The 15,397-nt window shown below is 41.1% G+C and overlaps 1 protein-coding gene across 1 annotated transcript; it reads right to left on the bottom strand.

Annotated features, from left to right (window-relative positions):
* Positions 1–390: 390 nt before the first annotated feature.
* LOC113429902 (ryncolin-3-like) lies at positions 391–14,605 on the bottom strand. Its single transcript, XM_087950684.1, has 9 exons — positions 14,457–14,605; positions 13,663–13,800; positions 12,975–13,046; positions 12,375–12,410; positions 10,777–10,910; positions 9,757–9,886; positions 8,224–8,358; positions 2,068–6,675; positions 391–580 (listed from the first exon to the last, which is right to left on the bottom strand). The coding sequence occupies exons 1-8, from the start codon at positions 14,554–14,556 to the stop codon at positions 6,425–6,427; spliced, it is 996 nt and encodes a 331-aa protein (XP_087806810.1). The 5' UTR covers positions 14,557–14,605; the 3' UTR covers positions 391–580; positions 2,068–6,424.
* Positions 14,606–15,397: the final 792 nt, after the last annotated feature.

Consider the following 15,397-nt stretch of genomic DNA (forward strand, 5'->3'; position numbering starts at 1 on the left):
ATACTAGCTTAGCCATGGTTTACTCCATGACACTCACATGGCCTTCTGAATTATAAGCCAACTGCACAGACTAGAATTGTACAATGTTAGGCTAGATGTGGGTAGCTAGGTTCAAGATTGGATGTCCTGCAAATAAAAATTATTTTAAATAATATAACTGATGTCAAAAACCATTCTTCATATCGTATTATCTTTCCCTACTAATATAAATTTCAAGATAAGGAGGCCCTACTTTTTCTTCAGCTCTGCCTTCTGTTCCTGGAAAGCTTTTAAAAAATTTGTGTCTGAAATTTGCTTGTCTGAATATTTTTGTAATTAATATAGAGAACACCAATATTTACTTCTATCATGGACAACACTGGTTTTTCTAAATAAAAACTGAAGTTACTGTTGTGAATTTTCAAATTTTAGTTTTAATAATGAAAGCCTTTGGGAATAACAAATATTGACATTTTCTTCTTCGTGACCATGTTCCCAAAGCCTTTTCTTCTCATTTGCTGTAACTGTCCAGATTGCCCATAACCCAACAAATTGGGAAAAAGCCGCCAGCTATAATCACTGTGAATCCAATGGCATTTTCCTGTAAATTAAAAATAAGTGTATTAAGTATGTATTTGCAGCATATGAGAGATAGCAGATGCTCAAGCTAGGGGAGAATTGTGACTAGTTTTATTTTTAGTTTATGAAATCTTACGGACTGTGTGCAAACTTGTATAAATTGCATGTGATTTATAATATAGCAAATATATGGCATATATGATATTCATTGTAATTTTAATAATCCTCAGTTTTCTCAGTAGTTCAAATTCTTGCAGATTCCTTGAGGTAATTTTACCTAGTACAGCCTAGAAATACTTTCAAATTCCATCTATTATGTCATATTTATTTCTTGCAGCAAACAACAAAATGGCAATGTAAATCTCAGGTGTATTGCAGCCTATTTAAAATGTATGCAGCTGGTGCTTAACTAGGGAAATATTCGACAACATGAAAATGCATTCATGTTTGCTGCAAGAAACCATTAAAATTTAGAGTCTTGAAACAAAATAAGAATTCCTGACAATAAGACTCCCCTCTTACCGGTTTCTTATGAAATGAAAAAGATGGGAATGTACAAAAGATTAAAACTGAAAAAGACCACTATCTAGCCTAATCTCATCAAACTCTTTATGAAACAAGCACAAGTGGGCTATTTAATGATTTAAGCAACTAGCTGAAACCTCTTATCCTATTCTTCACTGTGATTTCATCTGTTTCATCTGTCAGGAATACATATTGTTACAACACTGGGCAAGGAGGAAAAGATCGAATGCTTCAAATTGTAAGATGTCCAGTATAAACACTGTCTTACAAGTGACAAGCAATTAAAAGTCTATTATATTACTCGTTTAAATGAATTTCAGGGGGGAAATACTGGTGGTGTTGGTGAGAGGAGAGTTAATCTCTCTTGGCTTCATATTGCGATCTTTAATACAGAGTTAATATAAAATTAGTAAGCAAAGTTAGTGGAAGAGTGCAGACAGGATTTCAGGCTTACATCTGTTGGTTTTCATTAATGCCCCATAAGGCGTTCTGCAACTATACTGCATCCATTAACTATATAGAGGCTGAGGTGAAGGTCCTCTGCCCTAATACAGGAGTCTTCAAACTTGACAGTTTTAAGACGTGTGGACTTCAACTCCCAGAATTCCTCCTCCAAGTCATGTTGACTCATAAAGCTGCCAAGTTTGAAGACCCTTGGCCTAATACTTATTAGGCATTTAAACGACCATTTTTAAATTTCCTTTTAAAAAGAAGACATAAAGGTCCTTGACGCTGTCCTTGGGAGCATTTCCTCTTCCACCACATAGGTTACTCCGTCCGGAAAAAGAGGCACAATATAACACGGCCTCGGAGTCATTAAAATAAAAGCCTCTGACCCCGTGTTTCTTTCGGACGTGGTTCTAGGTGCGATTGAGCCCTTCAGAAACCTGCTCTTGAAGGCGAGCGCTACTGACATTCATGAATCACTGGGAGTTGGGGTGGTGGTGGAGGAAGCTTTTAGGGGGAAAAAAAAGAAACTCTCACCAAGAAGCTGTTCTTTCCTGACTTGGTGGACATCTTTGCCCTTGGGAGGATCTGGCTCCTCACGGTCCCATTCAGCAACCGCAGCCCCTTCTGGAAAGCCAGCATGGCTGCGCCGGTAGCTGCCTCTCGGCCCGCTCACCCTTTGAGGAGAGAGGTGGGGGTGGGGAAACGCGTGGGCGGCCTCCGCCCTTGAACCCACAGCAGCAGGAGCCCACTGAAACCGCGCCTCGGCCTAGGCTGGGAAGGTTTGCGCAAGGTCGGCAAGGGGCGCTGGGAGGGAAGAGAGGTTGCCGCGGGCTCCGCGAGAGCAGCGCCGCTCGCAGGTGCTTCGCTGGGAATGCAGCGGATGTGACGAAAGCGTACGCGCTGCGGGAGCGGAGCAGCTCAGCCGGAAAGGAGGGGCTGGGTCGAAGAGTACGCAAAGTGCGCAGGCGGGGCGGCGCTTTCGGAGGAGAGGCGGGGCGCAGGAAAAGAAAAGAAAAGGTTTCCGGCGTTCTTTCCTATCTCGAATACATCATCAGTCCAGAGAGTGGAAGGCGGAATCCCTAATCAATCCATAACTAATCCATTCCTGAAAACGAGCCTATTCAGATGCCCGGTTTAATGTAATCCTTAGATATCCGTCCTTAAGCTTGGATTTTGGAATTAAGAGTTTAGCCACTCGAGGTTGACTTAGCCTCCGAAGACGAGAAGTGGTGCTTTCCTCTAGGAAAATAAAGGAACGAATTCACTGGAGATCGTCTTAATGTCCTTTCCCGCGGAGAGAAATCAGCACCTGCACAATTGTCTTCTGCATGGGTTTTTCTTCTTCTTTTTCTTACAGGTTATTTAAGACAGGTTGTGCTCATGGCTTAATAAATTGAATATTTGAGTTGTAATGCTCCTTTTTTTGATCAGTCTGTTGGAAAATCCTGAAATTAGAATGATCTGTGTAGCAAACGCCAGGTTTATCCCTCCTCAGACGGCTTTTTCTCCTTCTGACTTAATAGTGGAATAGGATGCAAAGTCCATGTCACTTCAAAGAGAATGTTAATAGCAATATCTTTTTATATTCCCCATAACTTTCATTTGAACACACAAATGACTGTATGAGCTAATCTGATGTGATCTGAACAGCATAAGGATGACTTGATATACCAGTAGGTGCTCCTTCATTTTTGAACTCAAAATTATAAGATGGCTTAGTAGTCCTAGACAGTTTTATTATCTTACCAATTTGCAACCTGATCCACTTCAGTGTAACCATGCAATAATACAGTAAGCAACTTCTAATGCCAGTGAGGGATGATTCATTGAGTTTAGGAAATACTGTACAGAATTTATAGTATTTGCAGAATGTGACATCTTTAGATCTTAACCATTGCCGCTACTCGATTCACCTTCACAATATGTGCTGCTGCTTTCCTGAACCTTGGAACAATCTGTGGTAATATATAACATGTTACTATGTTTGCGGCCTGATTGAGATACAGAGATACATAAACAGAAGAATGTCTTTTGAAGTTGATCTCTTAAAAGCAAAATTTGGAATGTTTAACTCTTATATTTGACTTTTCCCTTTCTTCTTCCCCTCCTAGTTGATCCTATAGAACTGAAATTGTGTGCCAAGGTGGAATTTACCAGCATAGGGGTCATGAGATTAGATGGTCTACTCCAGTGATGGCTAACCTTTTTGTCATCGCATGCTGAAAGTGCTCGCGTGCCTGCACCCATAATGCAATGCGCGTATGATCTCCTGCTGGCACAGGCCCCCCGCACTCTCCCACGCATGCGTGGGCCCCCACGCTCCTTGTTTTGTGCTTAGTAGGCCTCCCTGCACCTCCTGGGAACAAAAGCAGGCCGTGGGGGCCCCCTGACCCCTGCCCTCCAGATGCATTTGCAACCTCCCTGTGCTTCCCCCACCCCCACGCATGTGTATACATCTCCCACATGTGCCCCACAAAGATCTGAAAATCAGTTGGCCAGTGGAAGGCATGTGCTCATGCGTGGTGGAGCTGAACTGGTGCGATGGCTTGCATGCCCGCAGAGAGGACGCATGCCATAAGTTCGCTATCATGGCACCATCTATGAGATATTGCTACCATTGAGTGTTTATTGGATTCATTCTTGGTAGCCGTTATATGTTTTATATATGTTATATATTGCTGTTTTGTATATAACATATATAAAAATATATATCGTATGTTTTAAGTGTATTGTTAATTGCCCAGAGTTACATTTGCAAAATGGATGATCATATGAATCAATTTAATCGTCCAATCAACGCTACTTCTGTAATAGCATAGCTATATTTCTATATATCTTCAAGGTGTATGTAGCATACAGACCCTGATGGAAGTGGAGGCTGCATTACACACAAGAGTTTTAAGGTAACCAGATATATTAGTGTGAATTTGACGTATTGTGTGCTAGATTCCCTTTAATATTTGATTACTTTTTAGCAGCTGGTTAAAATTTAACTCATATCTTATGAGTTATTTCACTTGTTGATAGGGACACAGACTCATTTTCTGCATCATAATGAAATTTATTATATTTCTTTTCCGAGCAATAAAATACATCACAAGAAGCATGTTGTAATACAGTAGGAAATCATTCAATGGGAAGATTGGAGAATTCAAATAAGTGCAAGATAATTTTAGTGAAAAAGAATAAAAGACTTGTCTCTATGGCATCGTCTCCAAGCATTTCCAGATCACCAGCTTTTCCATGTCCTAGCTCTTCTGAGTCCACAGCACCCCACCACAAGATTTTATTTTTGTTTATTATCCCATATTTATTATTATTTTTTATAAATAACGCAAGCTGGTCTTGAGTTATCTAATACTCCTTCCTCCTATTTTCCCCACAACAACAACCCTGTGAGGTGAGTTGGGCTGAAAGAATGACTGGCCCACATAGCTGATTTTCATGCCTAAGCGGGACTACAACTCTTGGTTTCCATCCTGGTACTTTAACCATTAGCTAAATTGGCTTACTGATTAATTGTTTTAACTCTATATATAGTCCTGTTCCCTTCTTTGCATCTGCACTCATGCTAGAAAGAGAAGAGAAGAGAAATTGCCCAATCATTACCCAGGATGAAAAAAATATTTCTTTCCTTCAATAGAGAGCAAGCCAGCCTAAGAGAAAGTGCTTTGAAATAGCCCCATCTATAAAAAGAGGATTGCAGGGAGTGCTGTTGCTAAGCAGTGTGGTCATGCTTTATGACCATATTACTCAGTGACAGAAATTCCAGCCCCAAATGCTGTTGTCAGTGAAGAACTACCTATACATGTATTGCCACGAGGCGAGCCCCCTCCCATCCTGCCATCAAACAATGAACAATATTTAGAAAAAGAAAGCTCAAACTGCCCAAAGAGCTTCTGATTCAGTTCAGCAGAGGAAATATTGAATCTGTCATCTGTACCTCTATAACTGTCTGGTTTGGCTCTGCAACCAAACAAGACAGACACGAGCTTCAACAGATAATTAGGACTGCAGAAAAAACAACCTGCCTTTCAGTTGAGGACCTGTTTTATGCATGAGTCAAAAATGGGGCTGTGAAAATATCTACAGACCCCTCACATCCTGGATATAAATTGTTTCAACTTCTACCCTCAAAATGATGCTATAGGGCACTGCACACCAGAACAACTAGACACAAGGACAGTTTTTTCCCCAAACGCCATCATTCTGCTAAACAACTAATTCCCAAAACACTGTCAAATTATTTACTATAGGTAGTCCTCGACTGACAACGGCAGTTGGGAGCAGAAATTATGTCACTGAGTGGTATCATAAAACGTGACCACATTGCTTAACAATAGCAATCCTTGTAGTCCCAGCTGCCATCATTAACTGATTCCTAAGATCAAGCTACTTCCTGCCAGCTTCCCGTAACCAAAGTCAGTGCGGAATTCAGCAAGAAGATAAAAGTTCCAAGTTGTAAGGGATGTAATAAAGAGGGTGCTGCAGTATAAGGTTTAATGTTACACACATGCATGAGAGGAATGTTCACAAAAATATACAGAATGAGGATATCCAAACGTGAATGTTAGGATTTCATGACATTCCTATGTAGTAGAACAAAGAAACAGAATAATGCAAACATTAGGAATTTCTCAGTAGCTATTTATTTTCAACTAATGTATAATAAGCTCCATCCTCCAAATAGTTTTTTCATTTCAGATACCTTTAATTCCCAAATAAAGGGAATTATTTATAAATATTTGTATTTATAAATACGTATGCAATTGTTTGGATAGCCACTTTTTTAGTCTTTTTTTCAGGAACAGAATTCAGGAGGATATTCATGTGCTAATATGTTCATTTAGCAAGTCAGAGTCAAACTATTCCGAATATACTGATATTTCAACTATTGAGGTCTAATTTTCATGTCCACATATTTGTAAGAATAATGGTGACCCTTCCCAGCACTCCAATTGATGCCATCAGCATAAGAGCTATGTTCCCCTTTGTGATATAGGCCATTCAGGTTGGAAGAGTGGCAGGCGCCATACCACCAACCTCCCTTGTAAGCTGCAGCACAACTTGCAGGTTCATAGGTATCGTTGTCTTTGTCTTTTGTAGAGAATGCCAGGCCTTTATGTCCTGAGAAAGAATCCCCTGAGTGAAGATAATCAGAGGAGAAAGTCAGTGATTTACTGTATTGTTGCTTTCAGTCACAGTGCTATAACAGTGAAAAATGCACATTCTCTGCTAGGAAGAATTCAGCAGGAAATCAAAAATAATAGAATCCGTAACTTATATGCAGAAATTCCCAACTCAGTTTATCACATTACCAGGTAGGAATTCCTTATACTATTGTTTGCTTAACCATGGTTTATTAAATAAACCCTAATTAATGAATCATGTCACATGCCAAGCTATAAACAATGGTTTACAAACACAGCTAGACTTCATAATATCATGACTAAAAACCAACTGACATAGAACAATTTAATAAGTTTACCACACACTATTATCTCCCTCCCTCTCTCTCTCCCTCCCTCCCTCTCCCTCTCCCACCCACCCCCTCACCCCAGAAAGCAGGCACAGGCAAGCCACTTCTGAAATCTTTCCCAAAAATTTCAGGGACTTGTCCACATGGATGCCAGGAGTCCAAATGGGTTCATTAGCATAAAGTTCTTTGGTTCTTTGGGCCAACCTAAACAGTAAGGAAGGAATTGTTCATTTGGAGCAGGGGTATCAAACTGCCGGCCTGTGGGCCAGATGCCTCACATGCAGATCAAGCCCACCCCAGCTACGCGAAGGGGAAAACCATCATGAAACATCATATGATGGCAACATGACACTACGAGTTTGACATCCATGATCTGGACCATCTCCTGTCATAGCAATAGCACTTAGACTTATATGCCGCTTCACAGTGCTTCCCAGCCCTCTCTAAAGGGTTTACAGAGTCAACATATTGCCCCCAACAATCTGGGTCCTTATTTTACTGACCTCAGAATGATGGAAGGTTGAGTCAATCTTGAGCAAGTTAGAATCGAACTGCCAAACTGCTGGCAGCAGTCAGTCAACAAAACTAGCCTGCATTCCAACCACCACTCAGCAATACATAGGCAATACAATTAGTGTTCATTTAGCAATTGTCTCATACAGTGATCATTCACAGTTACAATAGAGATGCCCACAATTATGATTTTGCAGGGCTTCTAAAGCAAAGGAAAGCTGAAGTAAGATGATAAGCACAGTTATCGTTTCACTTAGCGACTGCTTTGCTTAACAACTGAATTCCTGGTCCCAATTATGATTGCTAAATGAGGACTATATGTACATATTCTAATAGCTTCATGTGAACACAGACAATATTCAAGAGAAGGACACTTGTTTAAAGAATGACAGAAATCCATCAAATGTAATATTACATGCAACGGTACCGAAATCATGCTTTTTCTTTCACCATTAGCCATACTAGTGATTCTAAAATTTACTATCAAAAATAATACATTTCCTATAAACAGAAGTGGAAGGCAAAATCATAAGAAATGTTTTTTATATTCATATGGTTCCTTGAGGCATGTGGGACTTGGCTAAAAGCCTTCAGAAAATCAACTGCTGTATGACAGATTTTCAATCCTCTGAAGATAATTGTGTTTTCTGATCTATATCAAGGTACTAAAATGAAGAAGCAGCCTCTGTATTACTCACCCATGTTGCCATCCAAGTAGGACCCCAAACTTAGCTTATAGTTTTCACTTTCATTTGCGATTCTGAAACTGGAATATGTCGCAAAGGTTGTGGAACCATTGAAATCTTCCACATCAATTCGCAATTGCTGTGTTCCTAAACACCAAAGGGTGAATGTTGTTAGAGAATGAATACTAGAGATACAGAAATCCTTGAAGGGAAGCATCCTGATCATTGCAGTGGACTTTCATTCCACAAGGACATAACCAAAGGGCCCCCACGATTCATAAAAGGTTAGTTATCATTACTTTTCGATGGACATGGCTCACAGTGGAATTGCAAGCTGTGTCTATCGAAAAGCAATGATAACTAACAACATGGAGGAACAGAATTTCAGGAGCACGAGAGTTGGAACAGGAAAATTAAACCACTGTCAAAATCACAAACTTTGATCGTTTTGCACAATTAGGCAGAAAGTCATCCATGCGTTGCCACTTTTTCCTTTGCTTTCACAAAGTCAGTATTTTAAATAGCTGTCTACCTATATATGGCGAGTAAAGGCAGCGAGGCGGCATACAGATTGCAGCTCGGGTGTCCTGGTTGCATATATGAATATGTTAGCCAGACACCATGCATATATACTGTATATCTGTCTAATATATTCATTATTTTCCTCAGATTTCATTTATGAATTTGGAATGTACCATTAATCTTTATGGATGGAAATGGAAGGTGTTCTACCAAAGCTTCCCGAGACTGTAATTAAGCACACGCTTAGTTAAAGCAATTATTGTTTTATTTCAATGCTGGGAATTATGTTCATTCCCAGCCAGTAACGAGTCCCAAACAGTCCCTTTGAGATAAGCACCCATCTTTCTTTCCTTTGAATTGTTGCCAACAACTATAAAAACCAACTGAAGTACAAAGTCCGCATAGAGCTTCAAGGACTAATCCAAACAGAACGAACGACTTTGCTTCATACGAAGGTTTCTTCACCTTTGCCTGTCCTTTATACCTTATGGGAGGTGCAATCACCTCCAAGCCTTACTCCTGAGTCACCCCTTTTGTCCCAGCTGCTCTTGCCTTCTAGCAGCTCTGTGCACACGCCCACTGGGAGCAGCTCCCATTGTTCCTCGGCCTTGCTGCTGCCAGACTCGGGACGCTCTACACCCAGCACCCCACTCCCAGAGGGTCCTGGCCCCATCTCAGCATTGGTCGCAGGACCCTTGTCTGAGTCCTCCCCAGACTCCCGGACTGGTCCCTGTTCTTCCCCACTGTCCGATTCCACTGCCATCTGCACAAGCTGCCAGCAAACCACAACAGAAGGAAATGAAGTCTTTGGAACCAACAAGAACACATCAGAGTCTTTCTTTTATGCATTCATGTGTCCCTGTGATGCAAAGAGAGTCTCTGGTAATATTAGAGACAGAATCTGAAAGGACCAAGATTCATCGTTCCTTGTAAATTAATTCTGATAGTGATGAGCATTATCCGTGTAAAAGTATTTAATTTATCAAACTGAGCCTCAGATAGAAGAGGAGATATTGGACTTACCAGAACTGCTGAGAAGATGGATCTTATCATTGCCCAACCAGAATTCTGATCCTTGCCTCCCAAATCCTTTCTTGTATGATTCCCAGTTACGGTAGAAATTGACAGACCCATCCTGCCGCCTCTGGAAGACCTGGTTGAGAGAGAGAGAATCTGCTTTCTTAATGTTATGCCATTTCCACTTGAGTCTCTCACACTGGCTTAGTAAGTTCATACTTGGCTACTGCTTTAAAAGTCAAGCATTGTGGCAGGGTGACTGCATCATTAAAAAGCTGTGTGGAAGCACTACTACCCATGTTGTGTGTACCTAAAATGCAGTATGAAAGGCCACCTTTGCCTGCCCTCACATCTGGACCAAAAGGAAGGAATCAAGAAAAACGGAGGTGGAACAGGATTGCCTATTTTCCTCTAGAATATTGATTGCCTTCTCTCCTTTGCAGAGCTTGTGGGGATGGATGTTGAGGAAGGGGAAACCCAGGGTCTCCTGATCTCTGCTTCAGGCAGGCAGAAGGAAGATTTCTATAATTTCCCCCAAAGCACCTGAGAGCAAGACAAGGTGTAACAGATGGAAACTTATTGAAGAGAGATCCCACCTAGAACTAAGGATAAATTTCCTGTCAGTGAGAACAGTTAATCAGTGGAACAGCTTCTAGAAGTTGTGGGTGCTCCATCACTGGAGATTTTAAAGAGGAGACTGGACCACCTCTTGTCTGGAATGGCATAGGGTCTCCTGCTTGAGCAGGGAGTTGGGTAAGAAGCCCTCCAAGGTCCCTTCCAACTCTGTTATTCTGTATTCTGTGTTCTCTAACCTGGCCCCCTCCAGGTATGCTGGACAGCAACTCCTGAAATTCCCAACCAGCAGGGCAACAGCTGGGAATCCTAGATACTGTCACCCCAACAGATCGGGTGGGAGCCAGGTTGGAAAAAGCTGAGTTAGCCTTTGAATATTACTAATGAATTAAAAGAGGTTTCCCCACTTTCATTATGTTGGAAGCAAACATCTCTCTAAGATCTGTTACTTACCAACCAGCCCCCTCCATCTACTTCCATGTCACAGAAAACCACCATCACTTTCCCTGGGATTGGATAGATGGTGTACCAGCCAGTGAGAGTCTCTCCTTGTTCATGGAGCTCCTTGCAGTTTCTGGCTCTTCCCTCTGAGAGAAGAATTGGGGTTTTTTTTGGGGGAAATATGTGGATCAGTTCAGATGCTTTCTGTTCTGAAAAAAGAGAGAGAGAGAAAGAGAAGGAAGAGAGAAGAAAGAAAAGGGAAAGAAAAAGGGAGAGAGAAACAAAGAAAAGGGATAGATAAAGAAGGAAGGGGGGATAGAAGGAAGGGACAGAAAGAAAGAAAGAAAGAAAGAAAAAAGAAAGAAAGGGAGGGAGGAGAAAGTGAACATGATATCTAGCCCAACCACCAGCTCCACCAGGTTTAGAAGGGAGAGTTTGTGTATGTGTGTGTGTGTGCATGGCTGTCAAAACTCAAAAACAGGTCAAGTAGCTCTGGGGAGGTCAGTCATAAATTAGAACACTTGCTAAGCAACTGGCCATTAAGCGAGGACCACTTGTATTTGATTTGCCAGTCACATGACCACCAAGCCACGCCCCAGCCAGTCACATGACCACCAAGCCACACCCACAAATTAGGCGACCCCACAGAACCACCCCTGGGTGGGGGGCACTGAGGATGAGTTTGTAGCACCAAGGGGGGGGGGACTGAAAATGTTTGGGAACCACTGGTTTAGACAGATTCTTAAAGACCTGAATAAAACATACAGTATTTGAATATGTAGCAGGTTTCTCCCAACTACAGCCATTCATTATCGGGGAGGGGAGGTAATGGGAGCTAGAGTCTAACATTCTTAGAAGACACAGGTTGGGGAAAGCTGATATGTCCAGATGAAGTTGTTAGGAATGTAAGTCACCTAACAGGTATTTGGGTTTAAAATATATAAACCAGGACAAACATTTTAATACTGTATCTTTAAGAGAATCCTAAAATTGTAATTGGGTGTAGTTTCTCAAACGGCCATAAGATGGAGCCAGAAACCTGGGTTGTTTAGTCTTAGTCTCAGAAGAGAGTGTGAGTGAATCTCTTGTTTCCTTCTGTTGGAGAGTATTGCCGTTCCTGTATTGACTGTTATTCTTGGATTTGATGTAAGTCTGATACTGAACTGTTTTTGACATAGGACTTTGTTATTGGATTATCCCTGGACTAAAAACTGACTGACTTATCTGTGAATGACTTTGGACTATGTTTGAACTTTGCTTAACATTTCTGAAAGTAAAAACCTACATTTACTGTACAGTGTATCTGTGTGCTGTGTGTGTATTATTCAAACACTTCTCTCACTACGTCTCCCTGTGTGCGCTCATTCTCCTAATGGGGAATTACCTCAACAGAAATGCATCACAACAATCCTTAATCTGTGATCAGAGAATTTGTACTATGCCAAGCATCCATTCTAGCCTATTCAGACAGTTTTGCATTTATTATCCTGAGTCATAAAGGTCAAATAAAGGAAGATGAAAACGAAGATAAAACCAAACTGATGGCATTTAGGCCAATTATCTGGGGGGTTGAAGTGACTGAATAAGCAAAGGGAGAATGCTTGACATACCTTCCCGCTGACAGCCTTCTAAGCGGCAGGGTTCCCCTGTGGAAAGAGAGAGAGAAAAAAGTGACTTATGACATGACAATTGTTGCAGCATCTCTCTATTCACATGATCAAAATTTGGAAGCTTGGCAACTTGCCCATACTTATAATGACTGAAGTTTCCCAGAGCCTTGTGGTCACCTTGGCAACTTTCTGACAATCAAAGCCACTGGGGAAACCAGATTTGCTTAACAGTCATGTTACTAACTTATAGCAACTGCAGCCATTCACTTAACAACTGTGGCAAGAAAGGTCGCAAAAAAGGGGCAAACTTATTTAACAATCATCTTAGCAATGAAAATGTTGGTCTCAATTGTGGTCATACATTGAGAACTATCTATATAACCACACCTTTTTTATGCAAGTTTGTGATCTATTTTCTTGCATAGAGGAATAGAATGTAGAAAATGTAGAAAAATGTAGAAAATACACTTGCAAAGAACTTGTCTTGCAGAGTGATCATCAAAGTAGAAGCTTGAGTCAGAATATTTGTTAGGATGCCCAGTGGCTTGGGATTTCCATAAATCTCCCTCATTCAAAAATGGATCTCTGGAGATACATTACCATTGTTTCCTTTGTCTCCTTTGTCTCCCTTTGGTCCAGCTTTTCCAGGTATCCCAGCAGAGCCCTTTTCACCTAAGGAGAACAGAACAATGTCCCTTAAAAAAAACATCTGGAATATACCAAGAGATTCCAAATCTTGTCTTGGTAAAAAAAACAAGGTCATCACAGAGTCTTCTATCTCTCAGTTGGCAAAAAGGGGGCAACAACCCTTTGATAAACAGGAGAGCTACTTATATACTTTCCACATAATGGAAGAATTGCATTGTTTTCCAAGGTTTTCCTCATCTTTCTCAAGCACTGTGAAGACAATAACACCTTACTAGGAAAGAACTGTTTGATCCCTGGAAAGGAAGAAAGCTGGTGGGCATAAGAATAGTTCTTTTAACAAAATGATCCATTCCATCCTCCCTAAAAGTTCCCAACTGCTACTAATGCACAATCATCAGCATTTTAAAAACCTTCTTCCGGACCTGAAATACAACTTTGCTAGTACTTGCATCCTCCCCTCTTAGCTGGAATTTGAGGGGCAGGTCATGGTTTTCATCCTTCTGCCAGTAACCTTGGTAATGCTTTCTCCAACACTCTTTCTTCTAGATAGTCCAGGCTATGAGTTTCCTAGTTTCCTAGAGCAAATAAGCTGCTATAACTCCTCGACATCAATCACCTATAGAAGTAGGCATCAACTTACCTGGGGGGCCTTGAGGTCCTGGCTCACCCCTGGCTCCAGGAAGACCATTTGTTCCTGGCACACCTGGAATTCCAGGTATTCCTGCCTGGCCCTGGAGAACAATCTTGTCACTCCCACATTGTGCTAAGCCTTTCAGCTCTGGAATAGAAGAAAGAGCATAAACAGAGTGAAAAACTAAACAAAAGCAAGAAGGTTTTCCTCGCAGTCAGACAAGTCACACAGTGGTCCTAGTTTGGATACTAGAAAACAAGGATGAGTCAGCAGATAATATTGGATTTCTATTGTGGGGAATTCTGGGTGAGCTCACTCTTATTTTTTCACTGAGCCTTTGCAAGTTTTTAAAGCCTGCATTTTTTGAACTGCAAGAGGAAGGGTGAGATGGGCAGAAGAATAATGGCATGTTCAAATTTGCTTTCAAATATTCTAATTGATTACCTTACACACTTTTTGGCCAAAGGCAAACTCCACTGGTCTATTTCTTTCCCCGTCCATTAAACCCTTTTCCTAGAACTCTGTAATTTCACTAAATCTCCTTCTGTGGGTCTGACAACTTTGCTCCTTGAACTTCCATTCCTCCCTCTGGCCAATAACCAAGCAGGAAATGGCTACAAGACAATGCTTTCCCCACATTGTTGTGTTTGGGTTTCAGCATAAGGAAAAACAAAACAAAATAAAATTCACCATAGCCTGAAGGTGCAGCAAAGATGCCAAACAGCACTTTACTGCAGGAAGCTCACTAAACCAATCTATCTTAATTAACTGGCTCACCCCAGAAAGGATCAATTGAGACTCACGTGCACAGCAGCTGGTTTCTGTCTCCTCCTGTGTGGATAGTCCCCTCTCTGCAGACAGAGCAATCAGGAACAGGAAGCAAAAACCCATCCAAGTTGTCATCTTGCCTCGGGGAAACTAGTTTGCTGTCCTTTAAATATGTCTTTGAGCTGGGCTGGGGGTTTAGGTGTTCTTGTATATATAGCAGTGCCTATTAGTACTGTAAACAGAGAAGTGAGGAAATCATCGAATTTCCTTGAAAAGGTACAGGAGGAAACTATGTTCAAAGTCTTCTTTTGCAACACCAGCTTTGGCAAATCTTGGCACCATTCCCAATATTTGCAGATGAGGGATTGGCCTCCAGAAAAAAAACAGAAATCTCTGCATTGCATTACTTTCTCTGCCCTTTGTATTCCCTTGAGCATTGGGGGGTTTTTTTTTTTTTTTTGGGGGGGGGGGGGGGGGAGGGGGGGGGGGGTGCTTTGGGGTAAGGTTTTGTTGTTTTTTTTTTTTTTTTTTTTTTTTTATATATTTCCAGACAAAATTGGAAATTTTCCTTTTTTTTTACGTTGAATCTCTTCTTCAATGTTCATATGTTCTTATGGATTATAAATGTATTTTTCACCTAGACAAGCATGAGTATAGACTAAATTGTTTTTAAAAATATGTAGAGTGAAAGAAAGGTTAGAAAGTAGATTAATAACCAGAAAGTAGATCAATATCTATTAGGCTTTGTCAGCAAGGAACGTATGCTTGCCTAGCCAGTCTTCCCATAAAAACAGGTCAAATGCAAAATAAAAAATCTCTTGTAATGGTATGTGAGAAAGATCTTGAGACAGTAGGTGAAGAGATGTTACTAAGGGACAGCATAGGCTGCAGCTAGAGAGTGGGTAGGGAAAGAGGCTTAGAAGAGACACACCATAGTTTTTCTCTTGTAAAGGAGATGGGTGGGAGGGAGAACTGT

Source organism: Notechis scutatus, chromosome 1 (genome assembly GCF_049901735.1).
Source record: "Notechis scutatus isolate UNSWTSFEM ecotype Mainland chromosome 1, rNotScu1.2, whole genome shotgun sequence".
In the NCBI taxonomy this organism is placed as follows: Eukaryota; Metazoa; Chordata; class Lepidosauria; order Squamata; family Elapidae; genus Notechis; species Notechis scutatus.